The sequence below is a fragment of the Porites lutea genome, chromosome 2 (assembly GCF_958299795.1).
Source record: "Porites lutea chromosome 2, jaPorLute2.1, whole genome shotgun sequence".
In the NCBI taxonomy this organism is placed as follows: Eukaryota; Metazoa; Cnidaria; class Anthozoa; order Scleractinia; family Poritidae; genus Porites; species Porites lutea.
This window is the reverse complement of record NC_133202.1, coordinates 8,035,147-8,052,037: the sequence shown is the minus strand read 5'-3', so window position 1 is coordinate 8,052,037 and position 16,891 is coordinate 8,035,147. Positions and strand designations below refer to the sequence as shown.

Genomic DNA, 16,891 nt, shown 5'->3' with positions numbered 1-16,891 from the left:
ATTACACTGATGGCCTGTCCCCGGACCCCCTAAGAGCTTGCGCCTACGGCGCTTGTTTAGGAAATGGGCCAGTATTTAACATAGATCTGCAGCTCACGGATTATCACATTTTCAGCCCCTAGAAGATCCAAAAGAGGTATAAACCGTTTATTCAAATTGCAATTAGCAGAGGTCGGCGTAACTTTTCATTCAGGAAGGAATAAACAACGAACATTATTTATTGGCGGATTGTTCATTTCTTTATTTCTCAGGTACCAACACTGTTTTTTGCTTACCGAGAATTCAACTTGTTATAGCAACTTCCTTGTTAAAAAAGATTGAAAAACGGATAACCAACGCAACCCAGAACTTATAATGCGCCAGCACATGACGACAAGGCTTTTCCTTCGTTCACGACATGAATCTCCGAGTGTAATTGATATTCGGGTTCAGATCGAATCATCTGATTGGTGCTAAGTGTTGACTCAAGAATTTATAATCCCTTATCGGATTCTCGTTAAGAAACCCAGAACCCATCAAACAAACAAAAAGATGGGGCTCGAAAAAATGAAACGAACGAAATGAAGGGATGAATCAATCACAAACTTCTCCTTTGTATGCCAGTACCATTAAGAAATGTGCTGAGAACAGTGGAGAGTATATATGCATGAATTTTTACACATTATAAACCTGCATTATAGTGTTTTTTACGCTGTCATTCCTAAAAATAAAGATGTTTGATCACCACATTCTCGCATTAAAAATGAATTACAATGCTTTTACAATATGTTGAAAAATTACAAAAACCGTACAGGGACTGGAGTTTACAATATAATAAATGAGAATAGTGAAACCTATTGTACAAAAATAAGCTAAGGTTCAATCATAGTTATACTAAAAATTATACTAACCTAGTAAGTACAAATCGTAGACTAATCAGTTATAAGAATTATATTTAACTTTTAAAAGATGATGCGTTTTGCCATTAGGGTAGTGTTAGTGTAGAAGCTTTACCTAAAATGCTCAGTTTTACACTTAAAAGACGTCCAAGAGATAGAATTTCGAAGGGAAATAGTCCTGGGAGATAGCCCCAGACGGGGTTAGATGCTTTAACAAGGGCCCGCCTCTTGTAATTTTTTCAAAAGTCCTCATACAGATTTCATCCATTACGTAGAACACGGACAAGGTGCAGACGCCTGGATTCTAAAGTTAAATATGGGAACAAGGTTTCTAACATGGAATTGGAGGGGACAATGGGAACAACATGTATTTGTGACAATACCTAGAATATATTAATGATGATCAGTATAAACAATTAGGTGCCATTTTGTATCATAGTAAGACCAATTTTACCTGAAGAAAAACGGTAGAAAATGCTTATGGCATTCCAGAGGCTTATAGATTTCATTTTTTCATACAGAGTCCATTGCGCCTGTCCTCAAGGGGGGGGGGGGGGGGGGGGGGGGGTCTAGCGATTTAAGCAAGTAGTAAGGCTTCATGGTATGAAGATCGGGGGGTGTATTATCCTTAAAGCTCGCATTTGGACCAGCTATTCACTAGACCGATAGGCGGGAAGGGCGGTATGCCAAACTACACAACAATACTCTAGCACAGAACGTACTAGAGCGACGTAGATAGCAACAAGATCAGCAGCACAGACGCCACCTCTACCCTCTAGACTGCGAACTGTCTTTCTTTTTCTTCAGTTTTAGTGAGAGGAGTTCACGCGCGCGCGAGCGTCGAGCGAGAAACGAGGGAAGCCTCTCCCGTCTCGCCCCTTCAGCCGTGCGCGTGGTCATTTGCGTGTCTAGCGCGTTTTGCTAGACGGACCAAGAAAAAAGTGAGACTGCTCGCAGTCTAACCACCCTCAGGCGGTCCAATAAGTTCCGTAAGTAAATCTGATAGCATTTCTTCAGTCACCGATAGCTAGCAGCTCATGTAAAAGGCATTTTACAAGTTTTATTTAAGTTCACCTGGTCGGACAATTGTTCATTTTGATAGACAACCTCTAGTAAGTTTGTGCTGGTCCACAAAGCTATGAGCGCTGAATTAAACACCGCTACAAGGAGATGTTTCTTCCACTGTCTCGCCCAGACTGCTATCACGGCCATATTTTGATACCGAGTTTCTATTGCCAGAGATACGCTGTTGAAAAACCACTCGATTATCAAAGGAACTGAAGTGTTGATGCCAAAAGACTGCAACGAAGTTAGAAAAGAGTTTTTATCAAAGTAGGTAAGTTGATAAAAGAACAAAAGTCCGTTTACAGACACGATTGCCGCTGACTCGTACTGCATGCTCATGATGGCGATATCTGCCATTAGTCTCTCTCGGCGGGGAGTGCGAAAACTTCCCCAGGGGGCTGGTGTTCTTAATTTCCAAAGCCAATTCAAGAAATGATCAATGATAACCATAGAACTTCGTTCTATGACTTCAGCAAGGCCGTGGATGATTCCAAGAGTGGCAATCGACTGCAAACTACCAAGGTCGGCTTGCATAATTCGAAACATGACCGCCGTTCCACAATACAGTGGAGTTAAAAGTACATAGGCATATCCCGGATGGGCTACGTTATATAACTGTTGAGCACAAATTCGCGAGAACGGTTTGAGGAAAACACCAATAAGAGGAGCAAAGACTGCGATCAATAATTTGCCATCCTTGTCTTGCTTGTTATACCAAGGGTAGATGCAACGAGCGATCACAATTCCAGCAAAAACAGTAAGGCACCCTGGCAAATTTATTTGCAAAAATAAACTCACCTTACGTTTTTTTGAAGGCAACCGACAGAACAGCTTCGTTAAAACGTAAGCTTGAACTCCAACACTGATGAAGAAGTTAACATTAAGTGGAATTTTTTGCAAAGAAGAAAGTTTTGAAGAATTGGACATCCCGAGGACCTGAAGTATCACTCGATATGCCACATCAAGCGAATAAGCCACGCAGCATGGCAAAAACAGTTTTCGTCTCACCCCCTTGAGCTGGTACGAACGAAAAAGAAACAGGGCGTTTGTAAAGAACCAAATGTGAAAGGAAGCATAAGCAATCGAACATGAAATTGTTCTCATCCACTGCAAACGTACTGGAATTAATTTCTTTGGATAAAACTGGCAAATGTTAATAGTCATAAAACTGATGTAGAAAACTACAGTACACACTGCACCTACAATGGTAGCGGCAACCAGCGAAATCAACGCGCCAATGTACATTGATTTCCAAATCGTGCGACAAACTGATGGACGAAGTCGCTTCCAAGCTAATGCTGCATCTCTAAGCTCCTCTTCTTTCCGCGCTGCTTCGTCGTTTTCAGGCTCCTCCAGAGAGCACGCATCTCGTACATTTATATTAAGACTGCTGGTCGCCATATAGTTGAAGCTTGTTCGAAGTTCTCTGTCACTGTATTCCTGGTAAATGAACTCATCAACTGGACGAGAGTACCATTCTCTGCCCGTGCTTTCTAGAGGATTATAACCAAAGGACTCCGCGGTGTATTCCGGCTCTTCGGGGTTACAATGATCTGTTACGCTTCGGGTAAAACTGAACAGAACACGCCCAAAAAACTCTAACAGAGTACTGCTATTCATTTTGCTGAATAAAACTTCGCAATTGTAGAACGAAAAAAGAACAGGGACCTAAGTAAATTATATACAACAATTGCCGGTAGTTATAACGTTTTTAATAAAATCAGTTGAGCTCCAGTTTAAGTAATAATTGCAATTTCAGTTTCAGTGAAAAACTTTCTATTTATTTCAACTTATGCCTCCGGTAAAAACAGAAACAATGGTATCCCGCTGAGTCGAGGGTAGTTTGGTTTGAACCGAGTTAGTGACGATTTTTGTCAAGATCTTGCCCAGATATCATCCTTTAAACCGTCTCTGAATCAGTAGTTTTCGCAGAATTTTGTCGGCTCAAGCATTGTAGATAATTCTAATTTTTCATGCCTATGTCTTTATCTTGGATTTTCTGTGTTATTTAGGACACTTGGCAGTGATTACGGTCTCTCGCTTGTGAAATTTTTTCTTTCAGTTCTCGACAGTTGATATCAAAACAGCCATAGATAAAAGAAGGAAATCATTGCCTTTTATTGCAACGGTACTGACGTGTTTAGGCTGCGTAGCAGGCGCTTGGAAGTAGTGGGCGAAAGAGAGAACGGGCACGCGCGAGGGAGACACGCGAGGGTTTTTTTTCTTGTGCCCACTACTTCCAAGCGCCTGCTGCGCAGACTATGACGTGTTTGGTTTTCAACGCATTACTTACTACGTACATGTTAATGAGGTTTGTCATAAACCAATTCACTGCCAATTCACTGTAAGGGCGATGATGACAAAAGGTGATGACTATGACTAAAGTTTTTTAATTTCAAATTGATTGTTGTTTGGCGTTGAAACCTGAAGAAGTTCTGGAAAACAGAAATAGCTGGCTACACAGCAAACAAAAACTAATTACATCTGTATTGTTCTTAAAGCGACCGTTTACAGCGTAGCGAGACATCCAATTCTCTACTTTTATATGTACAAACTTTTCTCTGCGTATTGAGTAGATACGTCCTAATAAAAACTTACATTGAGTCTTAAATATTATACAACTATCCCCAGAGAGGGAGGTCAATAGTGGTGGATATATACAGAGAGACGCGCAAAGCAGGGAAAATTTGTGAACGCTGCAAAAGGACTTCGACGTGCAAAGTTTTAGCAGACGTCATACATTGCATATGTTGTAGTTAAATTTTTATCTAAGGTAATTGTTGTTTTTCTTTTGTTTTTTGAGTATGGTTATGTATTCTAATGAAGTTCAAACAAAGGAAAAATGAAAATTACCTGAGATAAAAAATTAACTACAACACATATCTTGGACTGCTCACACATACAACCTTACATCCTTTAAAACTGTGGATTCTCTCTACCATCCTTTGCTTGCAACCACATGACAAGGTGACCATGTTGGTAGGATTGTTTAACAGCCGCTATCCAGGAAATGAACCCATCTGCCTCCCTCTCTCCTTGGAGCAAAGGAACAAAGCCGGATCCAACAGAGTGGCAGAAATTGGCCTACCATGTGGCCCAGGGGTCACTCCCTATAATGCCTATACGGGGAGGCTCCACCCGAAAGGAGTACCTTTTTCAGGCCTCAGTTATATAGAAGGGTAAGGGTAGGGTGGGGTATTTCGGTTGGTAACTAGGCCTAAAAGGGCTGATACATGTATATTATGGCTGTGAAAAAGTTGAGAAAACCTTCTGGTTTCGTGATTTATTCATATTTTCATGACAGTGCATTTAAAACAGTTAAGTGTCACTAGAAGGTTTATGAAAGGGGTACCTTTTCTGTCCAAAATGATATATAATAGGGTAAGGGGTTGGAATTTGGGGTAGAGCCGCCCCGTATAATACTCTAATTCCTTGTTATTTTGCAGAATTTGCATTCAAACAAGGGAAATACTTTTCAATTTGTTCTTATTAACTGAAATGGCCACCCTGATGTCAGCTGCAAACCAGCAATACAAAGAATAGTTTGCTGTCTTGCTAATGCTTGCCAGTGATGACAATGATAATAGGCAACAGTAGCAAATTATTCAAAATATCTGGAATAATCATTATAAATCTCCATCTTCTTCATCATTAAATGATAAAAGGCTCTTATTCTTGACGTTCTTCATGGAACTGGATGGTTTTGATTTCTTTCTGTCACCTTTGGAATTCAAGCCCTTGTCATTTTCACTTGATTTTCTCTTGGTTGGTTTCTTAAAGAGAATTTTCCCACCTTCTTCTATGTTATCTTTTTTCTCAGCATCTAATAATCATTAAAATGATATTTTCAGTTCTTTCATTGGCATTGCAAAACTATCAAAGAGAATAATATATGAAACTCTTTCTCTGTCAGTGTTGAAGTAGCTTAAACTTGCTAATGCATCTCCAGTATGAAAAAGGCTTTTGTTACGGTCCCCTGAAAGCCGTTAAAACAGTGTTATGTACCTGTCAATTCCCAAACTGCCCATGCTCCCCCAACCCCTGCCCAGGCAGATCCCAGGGCATTTGACTTTTTTGAAAAATTTTGGTCAAATTCCCTGGTATGTTGGCAGTTGAGATGGTCAAATGCCCCACTGGCTAACACTTCCTACTACCCACCAGTGACTATTCAAATTTTTCCCACATGTCAAAGCATTTATTCAAATGTAAATATCCTACTAAATACAACTGAAATATCTCAAATCTCGGAAAGCTGTCTTACGGACGTTTGTTCATTTGAATAAAATTGTTCATTCCACAAAGCCCACATTTAACAGGCTTTTTCAAAGACTCTCAAATGCTCCAACAAAACAGTGAATATAGGAGAAATAACCCATGAACGCGGTGCACATGCTGAATGAAAGAATTTCGAAATCCTTTGGCTTGAGACGCTGACTGGCGTTTTGACGTGAAAGTCAAATGTCCGACTGGGCAGGCCTCATTTTGGGTTAAAGTCCCTACTGCACGAATAAAAACTGCAGTCAAATGTCCGTGCTATGCTCGGGGGGGGGAGGGAGTTGGGCGATTTTGGATAGGATAGGATAGGATAACTGCTTTATTATTGACAGAGCGCCTACAGACACTTGGACTTGAGTGGCACATTATGTTTCAAAAGAGTACTAGTATGGAAACACCTGACTCGTACCCAGTCGTCTTCGCGTAACGCGCGCGGCGGGAGCAGGGGGTACCCCTTGCGCCACTAAGGAGGAGACAGAGAGCCAGACAGAGAGACGACCAGGGATGAGTCAGTGGAAACACAAGGGAAATTTCATGCTCAGAGATTTTAGCTTTCGAGGCACTTTTTAAATACTTCAAACTTGCTTAGAGGATGAACACTGAAATTTCGAAAGTTAAAAGCTAATTTATAGGATAATTGAGATTCGTTACAAACCTTGCGAGTTGGCCTCATCTTCCTTCAAACGATCAAGGAAGGCGTTAGCTTCGGCTTCGCTGACATTTGATCCCAAAAGTACGGTCGGTTTTTCGTCTTCGTGCTCTCTGTCATCTAAATTACACGTCTCGGTCTCTTGGAATTTCGTTTCAACTGTGGCGGATTCCTGATAGCCAACCTTTTCCTTAAATTTTGTTATAAAAGAGGGAGTTTTGGGCTTCGAAAACGAAACATTTCTACCCGCCATTTTGAAAACCAAACTAGTGACCAGGCTTCTAACATTTTTGAAGCTATCCGCTGGTTGCTTACTTGGGCCCTCGGTTGGGAGGAAAATGACTCTGCTGACAACCTGTTAGAAAAATATTGCCTTAATCTCGTCTTGTTAAGAGCATTCAGTCTCTGAAGTTTTGCGTCAAACTTGATAGAAAAAAGAACTCAAAGAAAGGATAGTATGTAAATAAAGAAAATTCGTTATAAACGCTCTGCCACAAGTTTATAGTCGAATCAGTCGATTTTAAAAAGCATTTCGGACTTAGCTTGGGATCCAGTGGTTATCCGGATCTTAATTTTCCTTATATTTTACTTTAAAAATAGCTAAGGAAATTCCGAATGCGTAAGAAATTTAATTAAGGGAGCAGTGTCTGTCGGCTGTCACCATTCTTCCAAATTCTCAGTAAATTCAGGGCGGATGCTAGCATAATCTTGAATTTAAGATTTTAGCGATCCAAAATCTTGAACGAGAATTTTGGCGATCCAAACTCTTGAATTATGAATTTTGGCAATCCAAAATCTTGAATTCAGGAGTTCTGGCATTCCAAAATTTTGAATTCAGACCTTTGGGACGCAAAAGTCTTGAATTCACAGAATTCAGAACGGTTTGGCCATCCAAAATTTTAAATTCAGGATTTTGGAGATCCAGTATGTTGAATTGAGGATTTTGACATCCCAAAATCTTGAATTCAGGATTCTGGCTTTCGAAAATCTTAAATAATTCTACATATATTGCATCCCGCAAAATTATGCCATTTTTCAAGTCATGCGGCATGCCATTCCACAAATTAAGAATTTGTTCATGCTTAGCGTGCGTATATCGAGTTATGGATGCACGCGGGAAGTTTGGAGAGCACGAAAGATGCGTAAGAGTTGCACGAGGCGATAGCCGAGTGCAACTCTAGCTTCTTGAGTGCTCTCCAAACTTCCCAAGTGCATCCATAACTCGATATACGCACAGCTAAAAGCATGAGCAAATTCTTTTATAACATAGCTGACAAAAATGCTTGCTTTTTGATTAACTACAAAATTCTCCTAACGCGCTACACAATAACAAACGCTTCTATTGGCTGATTACGAACACACCACAATCATCTAGTTTGAATGAAAATATTTTTTCTGTAGCTTTTCTGTAAAACTGAGAAAGAAAATTTGCTTCTTTATTCGTTAACGATCAATGGAAACTAAGCAGAAACAAAGGTAAAAGAGTCTTAAAGTTCACCTAAAGTTAAAATACTAACATGTTCGTAAGAAGTCGTGGAGTATGGTTTGGATTTGCTGAAAAGATGTTTACGTTTTGCTCAGCGAAATCCAGAAAACATGTTTTTAGCGAAGACGACTGTCATCCTTCTTTAAACTCATATTCATTTACAAACATTGGCTGGTCATTACGGCTTCTTGAGAAGACCTGGCACCAGTTGTTTTTGTGAGTAATAAATTTATGTCTTCTTGTGTAATTTGTGTTGTTATTGCCAGAGAAATCTTCCTGCTTCAGTCGGATTGTCCGCAGATAACAAAAGTGTGTAACAAATTTAAAAACAACAATAAAAACGGAAATTTAACCTCTTAATGTTGTTGATGACCAGTTGGTGTCTGTTCTGTTCCCAGTAAATGTCTTTCGGCCAAAATTTGCTGCAGCTGGTCTTCCGACAAATTTGCGAAACGCGCAACATGCGAGTTTTTTTAATTCGGCTCAATTTTTGCTGCTTGTTGGATCAGGACCTAAAAGGTCAATGCCGATAGAAAAATCGGGCAGTTCTTCGCTGGTTTCTTCCATATTTTAAAGAGAAGGAAAACTGCACATGTACAGCAGCTTAAAAGACGACAACTCTGCAGCCAGGTAAAACAAAATGCTTACGTCATCTTATTTACGCACGGGCGTGCGTAAATAAAGATTTTGTTCATAGCGGCTCAATAGGACTTATATAGGGCAAGCACGCGCGCTATGTTATAACTCATTTTTTCTTTTAACTTCAGCGACGATTTACTGCCAGTTGTCCACACAATTATTAGAAGCATTTCCCGCCGAAGAGATAAATTTCTATGACATTTTATTTTTCTATAAGTTGGGTAAAGGAGGAACTTTTAAAAGATTTCCGTTGTATATTTTGTCACTTCTAAACATGGCAATTATCCATTATAGACTTTTGTATGCGCGCGTGCCTGTTTTTCTAGAAACTGGCACGTTAGGACTATAAACATGCGTCTTTTCGTTTAAAACTTAGCTATTCCGGCATTTCCCGGTGATACCAGCTCAGTAAATATATAAAAGGTGGTTTATTCTGTCCTTGTTAACAAGAGCAATGCAATTCAGCTAGATTAACATAGCATGCATTCTGTGGATTTTGGTCGCAAGTGAACTTCATTACCAAATAAAACGGACTAAGCCGTGCCGTAATCTTCTCGGGCGCTGTATCGATCACAGCAAAGCGTCTGCCTTTCTGGTTCTAATTTGTTTCAGGGCAATATCTTTGTCAAAAATTGGAATCTTGCCAAGTAGTAGCCCACATGTTGTTTTCGAGTTGTTGTCGTTTTTATAATAAATCATCAAACTATTCCCTTAATGAGTTCCTAAAACAAACTATCGATAAGAAACTTTCTACCGTATTACATCAGGGGCGGATCCAGGATTTTTTTAGGAGGGGGTGCACTCGTCTCTTGCTCTACTTCGACACCAGTAAACCACATAGTTTTTTGTTTTTGCAGAATACCATTTGTATTAGAAAGCCGCAGGTCATCTCAGGGGAGGGGGGTGCGCACCCCCAGCACCCTCCCCCTAGATCCGCCCCTGTACATGTAACATTCTTGAAATTTTCCGCAAGAGGAGTAGTTGCAAACATCAGAAGAAATATACGTACTGTGAAGAATGACCGATCACGAACTCAGATTCAGATTCGTCCACGAGATACAGTAACACGATATGGGTTAACTTCTTGCTTTGACGTTTTTGTTAACGTATTGGACTCCAGTCATCTATCATCTTCGTGGTTATGGTTAATTTGCAGTTCAATAGCGACTGATGTAGCTAAATTCTAACAACGTTAGAGACCGTGCCAAAACGTCGGTAACCAATTCTCATTATTAATAAATTATTGTTAACCACAGAAAACGTGCACTTAAGTTTTCAACCAGAATTTACACTGGATTATTCTTTAACTAAAATCGTCTTGTCCTGTCCTACATGAGGGTTGCCCTGCTTGTAAGAGAGACCCTCATAGCGACTATAGAGTGAACCCTACAAGCGTGGGCACACTTTTCATTCATTGCATTCTGGTCTTAAAATAGCGTTTATTCTAACCTGGCAATGATGACCTTAAAATGCTTATAAATGAATTGTTTATTCATTTATTTTTCACCTTCTGGTCTTCTTCTTCTTCTTTGCAAAAGTAAATAAACTTTGTCTTTAGGGGTCAAAAAACGATCGAGTAAATATGGCATATCGTTGTGAACTTCATGAAATGGACCACCCACCCATAACACCCATAACAGAGCATTTGAGGAAAAAGCCTCTCTATGGTGACTACTGGTGCCAGCATTCTAATGAGCTTGTATCACCTGGGCAGTAGCTCTAGAGTCTTCTGTTTCCATTTAAATTTGGCCGGAATCATGTTCAAACTCATCTTAGCCAAGTTGTGTTTGTTCTGCTATTTACACCACGTTACACGCGTTCATCGCTGAATGTATATATTTTTTCAAGCTACTGCCGTTATCATTAATTTGAAATGCTTTCAGAAAGATTCACCGCAGGTTTTAATCCTTGAAAGTATAATTATTGACCCAAAAAGGATCGGTCCCTTATAGGCTGCTATTTTTCAAAGCGTCAATACTGTCAAAAGAGTGTAAGTGAAACGAATAAACTGAATTTAAAAAAATGTTTTTTGTCTTGTTCATGGAAGATAAACAGTGATACTCATTTTCTTTTTTTATCTGTGGTAAGAGAACAGTCGGCCTGATGTTACCGATAACTCCAAGGTTTATTCTCAGAAAAAATAGGCGTCGGTAGAACAACATGAAGCATTACATTTCAATAAAACGCAGAGTAAAGGTCTGTAAGAGTTTTCAAGTACCGCGTTCTCCGCATAATCGATGGATTTCGGTCTCTGTGTCGTCTAAACGGCCCAAAACGATTCACCAGTCGAAAGACGGGCCGCCTGAATCACGCAGTCATATTAACTATGATGGGTTCCACTGGCTTCGCACTCCCTCTTAATTTTTATTTAATATAATATTCGAGGCCTGTCAACCCGAGCGATGGCACTTAAATGCCATTGGGAGAGTGGGAAAGGTTGCTTTTCTCCCTTATAACTCTTCTAATTCGATCTAATGGTATTCAACGTCCCGATCATTAGAGAATTTGCTCGTTTTTGTGTATTGGTACTTCTTATGAACACATCATTTTTACACCCCGGAGCAATTATTCAACATGAATCAGCCCAAGTCTCTGCGCTGGAAAGTTTCCGTTTTCTATGCATTCTTGGTCAAATATTTTCGTCATATTTATAAGATATAAATTAAAATATTTCGGTTAAATTCAGAACGAGGGATCACCTGTCTCCTGAAAATTGCAAAAATAAGCCATACTTCACGCCGTAGAAGGCCGATTTTTAGTACGGTTTATTAAAATTTTGCAATTGTTACTCTTATACCAATAAATTTAGCTGGTTGAAGGCGGCATACGTTCGTCAGGACATTATACTAAATTGCTTGTGGCTGTGAATTAGCATCTCTTCTCCTCTGCGTTTTTTACAAGAACCGACGCCGAATGAGAAAGTTGTGCGCAATTTTACAGTAACAAATAGGTCTCAAACAGGGCAACAACAAAGCTATCTACGACATTTACTTTGAATACCTATATATTTTCTTTCCATGGTGAAAATATAGAAAACAAACATACGGCATGGGATTAAAACACTCATTGTTTTGGTTTTAGTCCGTTGGAATAGAAACCACGTTGCGAGCGAATATTGTCTATATGATTTTAGTCAAGGCAACCATTTATTTATTCAATCCTGGCGGAGCTATGAACAGAATTATCGTGAATATGAAAGCACATATTGAAAAAAATTGGAAACAATATTCGTGATTAGAATTTTGACTCGCCCTTAATCTCATTTTCCAATTTCTGAACGAAGCATTTCCAGATGAATGAAAAAGGATCGCTATAGTTTGCGGTTGATTAAAGGCTACAATCTTAATTAGTAGTCAACGTTTAAGAACTTCAGTATCCAGTTTTGTCTACCAGCAGGAGTGCCAAACACTAGTATTCTGAGCTCAGTGATAAACGCTGCGAAAATGCCCCAGATATCAGCCACGATTATCACTCCCGCAGTCACTTCTATGTATAGGGAAATATTTTCTTGTTTTTCTGGAAAGCTCTTTATATGTTAGCAATCAGCTTTTCATGAATTATCATCCATCGAGAGTCGCCAACCCACGAAATTGCAGCAGATTGCTTCGGACCCCCCACCAAGAAAAGAGGTTACTATGAGCGGTTCATTCGATGCGTGATATTAAACCGAATTTCTTAAACCAAACAGATGCTATATTGAAGTTTGCGTTTGAAAAAGCTTGAATATTAGAATTAGAAAGACCACCAAAATCCAAAATCTGTAATTTAAATTTATTATTATTATTATTATTATTATTATTATTATTATTATTATTATTGTTTCTACCTATTCAGCTCTTTAAGATATCTGAAGATTTGGAAAGCACATCTCAGTTTAATATGTATTTTTTAAAGAAGTTGCAGCGAGGGAAGCAAATATTCAACCTGGTGGCAATATTTCGATCACAATTTTTGTCAGACAAGAGACTGATCGGCAAATTTCCACTGTCTTAGTAGTAATTAAACTATTTTTTTTTTCTGAATTTTAAAGATCACAAATTTAAGCCGACTTGAAGTTGTAATTATAATTGATAGAGGAGGGCTTTTAAAATAAGATGGAGCTGAATAGAGGTAAAATATGCTAGTATTAAATGAACTGAACAGACGCAGGATCGACTGACATCTAGATTGTAGACGGAAGGCTCTGGAAGCTATAATAAGCTTTATAAGGAATGGACGCCATTTTATTTGATGAAGCCAAAAATGCAAATAAAATTAATTCTTCCAAAAGCACAGAGAAATTCGACAAACACAGTGGAAAGTCATTTAAAGGATACTGCAATTTTGAACTGTTAGTTTGTTGATATGGCGCAGATAAAAAAACCTGAGTGAATTTATTTGCCACAAGCATTCATTTTTGCAACGTGGTCGTGTATTAAAAAGATGAAAATTTGGCATCATCCACCGTTGTTTAAAAAAGATAGCCGATAAAAGCATCGATCAGTCATCAGGAATGTGCAATTCTTTACACCCATGTTAAAATCTTACTTATCTTTATTATCTCATCTTATGTGAGTTTTGCGATTTTCATCCCGGCTTTCTTTGGCAAATAACTATGAATCCGATGAAGCAGCTAAAGTGCGACACCTTTCATTGCTCTGTATTTGGATAACAGAAATTTGGTATTGTAAGGAACCACAACACCGCTAAAACAAACAGTATATTTCCGCGGCACGACAGTTTCCTCCGTCTGCCGGCAAAGCCGTCCACAATTTATGGTGCGGCCAAGCGAATATGAATCCATTACGAAGCCGAATCGAAACGCCTCAAAAAGTCATCTTAGCATAGCGGCTCTTTTCCCCAAGTTTTCCCTTTTGTCATCGTTTTCTTTGTTGTCCTCAGCGATAAACCATCAAGAACTAGAAAGAACTTAGAAAATATATGGTATACCCTGCCTATTGGATGTTTAGCCACAGCGGGGCGAAAGATTTCTCCCAAAACAATTACCTTGGCGGTTCCCGCAAAGCCTATAAATGCATATGCTAGTAGGCTACAAAAAAACATTATCTGTTTGTTGTCGTTAATTAGAAATTGCGATAGGTAACAAATTCCACACACTTTTGGTTGGTTTTTATCTTAATCGACAAGATCATTAGGTTGGGGAAACGTGCCAAATTTACAATCTATGTTTTCGATGGCGCGTAACAGAAATTTAAATTTCGACGAAACACATTATTCTTGACGTATTAAACTTAAAACACTACAATATGCATTTTAAGCACTCATAAAGAACTTAACATTTTCAGAATTTTTTTGCCAAATAAAGGCATGAATGCAAAATTCAGAAATTGACTAATTAATAGACATATTCATAGAGTAGGCAAATCACAAAACAGATGTCACACTACCAGACAAGTTTAAAGAGCCCTGTCAACCCCGCATTCTAGGTCACTTGGTGACAGGTTTCGCTTAGTGTGCGTGTATTTAAGCACGCGAGTGACGCTTGGTTCTTAATTCAAGCAGTGCAAGAAGACCTGGTGTGCGAATCGGTCGTGAAGATGAATGAGTCGAGCTCGGCGTCAAACGACCTTTGTGGCAGTAAAACACAAGAATTTGGGCTAACAAACATGATCGCTCAGGCGAGTTTTGTTATTTTCATCCTCATTCTCGATGTATGCGGTAACTGCCTGGTGATCGGAGCAATTCTACGCCATCGTCGGCTTCGCACTATCACAAACTATTTCATCATTTCGTTGGCCGTGTCGGATCTCCTCATCGCGACGTTGTCGATGCCGTTTCGCATCCATCACACTCTGAATTCTCTGTGCTGGGATCTCGGTATCACAGTTTGTAAATTCTGGGTGTTCGTAGATCTTCTCTGCTCTTGTGCTTCGATCACGAATTTGAGTCTGATTTCAATTGATCGCATTCTGGCGCTTTCTTTTCCTCTGAGTTACAGGGATATCATGACTAAGCGTAGAGGGGTTGGCGCAATTGCGTTCGTGTGGGGATATTCCGGAGTTATCGCCGCACTCTCGTTCATAAACTGGTCCCCGGGCGCTGGGACAATAGCGAAAGTACAGTGCATGAAATCTGACAAATACTACTATGTTTTTGCCGTAACTGCAGGCTTTTTTCTGCCTCTGATAATTCTCGTCATCAACTACTCAATGGTGTTCAGAGTCGCATTTACGCATGCTAAAAAGCTTCAGCTTCTAACCTCAAGCGCAATGGAACCCTCCGAATTATGTGAAACTGATGTCAGCCGTGATCCGCGGCCAAGCTTAGTCAGCATCGGACGTACGGAACGCAAACGGCGGAAATCGATTGTGCGTGAGTTAAAGGCCACCAAGACACTTGCGATTGTGATCGGGACTTTTATTGTGTGTTGGCTCCCATTCTTCATCATAATGTTTGTGGTACAATTTTGCCCGAACTGCCTGAATAATATTCACTCATACGGAAGACAATTTGTCGCGATAGTATTCGCGTGGGTTCTGCCGTTACTTAACTCCGCTGTAAATCCCATTATCTACTCGAGTTTCAACAGCGATTTTAGAACTGCCTTCAAGGATATCTTCCTTCATGCGTGTACTATACGCAGATGGGACAGGTCTGGACATAGGTCCTCTTCGGGCGATGAAGACATTTCTGTCGTGACTTTTTTTCAAAGCAAGTGTCAAAACGGTACAACGCCGCAAATAATAATTCAAGAAGCAAACTCGGCCTCCGAAGAAGGCGATTCCGTTTAACTGAAAAGCTACACTAGGAGTAAAATATTCAAAACATAAAGCGACTTTAAGCGCCCGAAGTTATCAGCAGTCGTGTTTTTAGCTTGCTTTATCTTTTTTATTTAGGCATTTTTTATACTGCGAACTTATAACCATATTTCAACTTTATATCGTCGTTTTGTCGACTGCAATATGTAATGAATTCGGTGAAGGATCCTTCAATGACACATAGAAGTGTCATTAGAGGGAAAGGCTCTCAAAAACGAAGTGTTCAGCCGATTCCAAGCGAACTGTAACTTAACAATTTTAACTGTAACTTAACAATTTTAAGAATAGAACCCTTCATGAAAGAAAATAAAAGGATCGAAGGCAGATGTGTTGTAATATCCAATTATGTATTTACATGGATAATCAGAAACGTAAGGAATAGCTAGAGGCGAAAGAAGCTTCTTTCCTGAAAACAACAATCACCAGGGCAAAAAATTCAACTTTGATTTTTTTTGCAGTACGTCCGTTCTGTGGGCTTGACTTCAATCCACACTGTGCCTCAGTTCGCTTTTTCCAATCATCAATAATGAATGAATAAAATTACTTTACAAGGTCGACAAAAATGAACATCGATACAACAATTACACGGAAAAGTTTCAGTTTATATTTCTACGTTGCCACCTGTTATGTCCACATGCATGGCAGCGCGTTTACGCGCGCTGGTTATGAAATATCCGAGGTGAAACAACTAGCGATACAAAATCTATTAAGCAACTAGAGGGGCATCTGTCGAGAGCAAAGGCAAATGATTTTATTAAGAGAGAAAGACGAAGGTGCAATTCTATAAGAAAAGGGCTTTATATCATATATATTTTTGTCGTTGTAAAATAAAAGCGAAATTTTACGACAGATGGAAGAATACTATTGCAATTGCGAATTTTGCCTCAAATTTCGACGCCCTAAGATGACGTTTATAGTTTATTTTATTCTCCTTTAAACAAGATGCATTTTAGTGTATCTCGTTAAATAGAGGATTCGTGCGATGAATAAGCATTGTAGTTGTTGTTTAGTTACTTTGAACATGAATTTTAATTTGCATTTGTGTGTTTCTGACTTATTGAAAGCGGAAACTTAATTGTACAACCGTGAAGTGGACGACATGAATTAACACTATTCGCACAAGTTTTCGAATCACCTAAAT

General features: G+C 39.3%; 3 protein-coding genes across 3 annotated transcripts; 1 reads left to right on the top strand and 2 right to left on the bottom strand.

The window, feature by feature from the left end:
* Nucleotides 1-1,913: 1,913 nt before the first annotated feature.
* On the bottom strand, nt 1,914-3,563 carry LOC140926574 (uncharacterized). Its single transcript, XM_073376303.1, has one exon. The coding sequence runs from the start codon at nt 3,561-3,563 to the stop codon at nt 1,914-1,916; it is 1,650 nt and encodes a 549-aa protein (XP_073232404.1).
* Nucleotides 3,564-3,702: 139 nt separating this feature from the next.
* On the bottom strand, nt 3,703-7,124 carry LOC140926573 (uncharacterized protein KIAA1143 homolog). The gene is made up of 2 exons (XM_073376302.1): nt 6,874-7,124; nt 3,703-5,766 (listed from the first exon to the last, which is right to left on the bottom strand). Exons 1-2 carry the CDS (start codon nt 7,118-7,120, stop codon nt 5,570-5,572), a joined length of 444 nt encoding a protein of 147 aa, XP_073232403.1. The 5' UTR covers nt 7,121-7,124; the 3' UTR covers nt 3,703-5,569.
* Nucleotides 7,125-14,459: 7,335 nt separating this feature from the next.
* LOC140926572 (probable G-protein coupled receptor No18) lies at nt 14,460-16,118 on the top strand. Its single transcript, XM_073376301.1, has one exon. It carries the CDS (start codon nt 14,530-14,532, stop codon nt 15,721-15,723), a length of 1,194 nt encoding a protein of 397 aa, XP_073232402.1. The 5' UTR covers nt 14,460-14,529; the 3' UTR covers nt 15,724-16,118.
* Nucleotides 16,119-16,891: the final 773 nt, after the last annotated feature.

Excerpts from the sequence above, each read along its gene's own strand:
- LOC140926574 (XM_073376303.1), bottom strand. The coding sequence starts at position 3,563 with ATGAATAGCAGTACTCTGTTAGAGTTTTTTGGGCGTGTTCTGTTCAGT.
- LOC140926572 (XM_073376301.1), top strand. The coding sequence starts at position 14,530 with ATGAATGAGTCGAGCTCGGCGTCAAACGACCTTTGTGGCAGTAAAACA.
- LOC140926573 (XM_073376302.1), bottom strand. The coding sequence starts at position 7,120 with ATGGCGGGTAGAAATGTTTCGTTTTCGAAGCCCAAAACTCCCTCTTTT. Across the intron at positions 5,767-6,873 it reads AGATGAGGCCAACTCGCAAG|ATGCTGAGAAAAAAGATAAC; the intron begins GTTTGTAACGAA and ends AATGATTATTAG.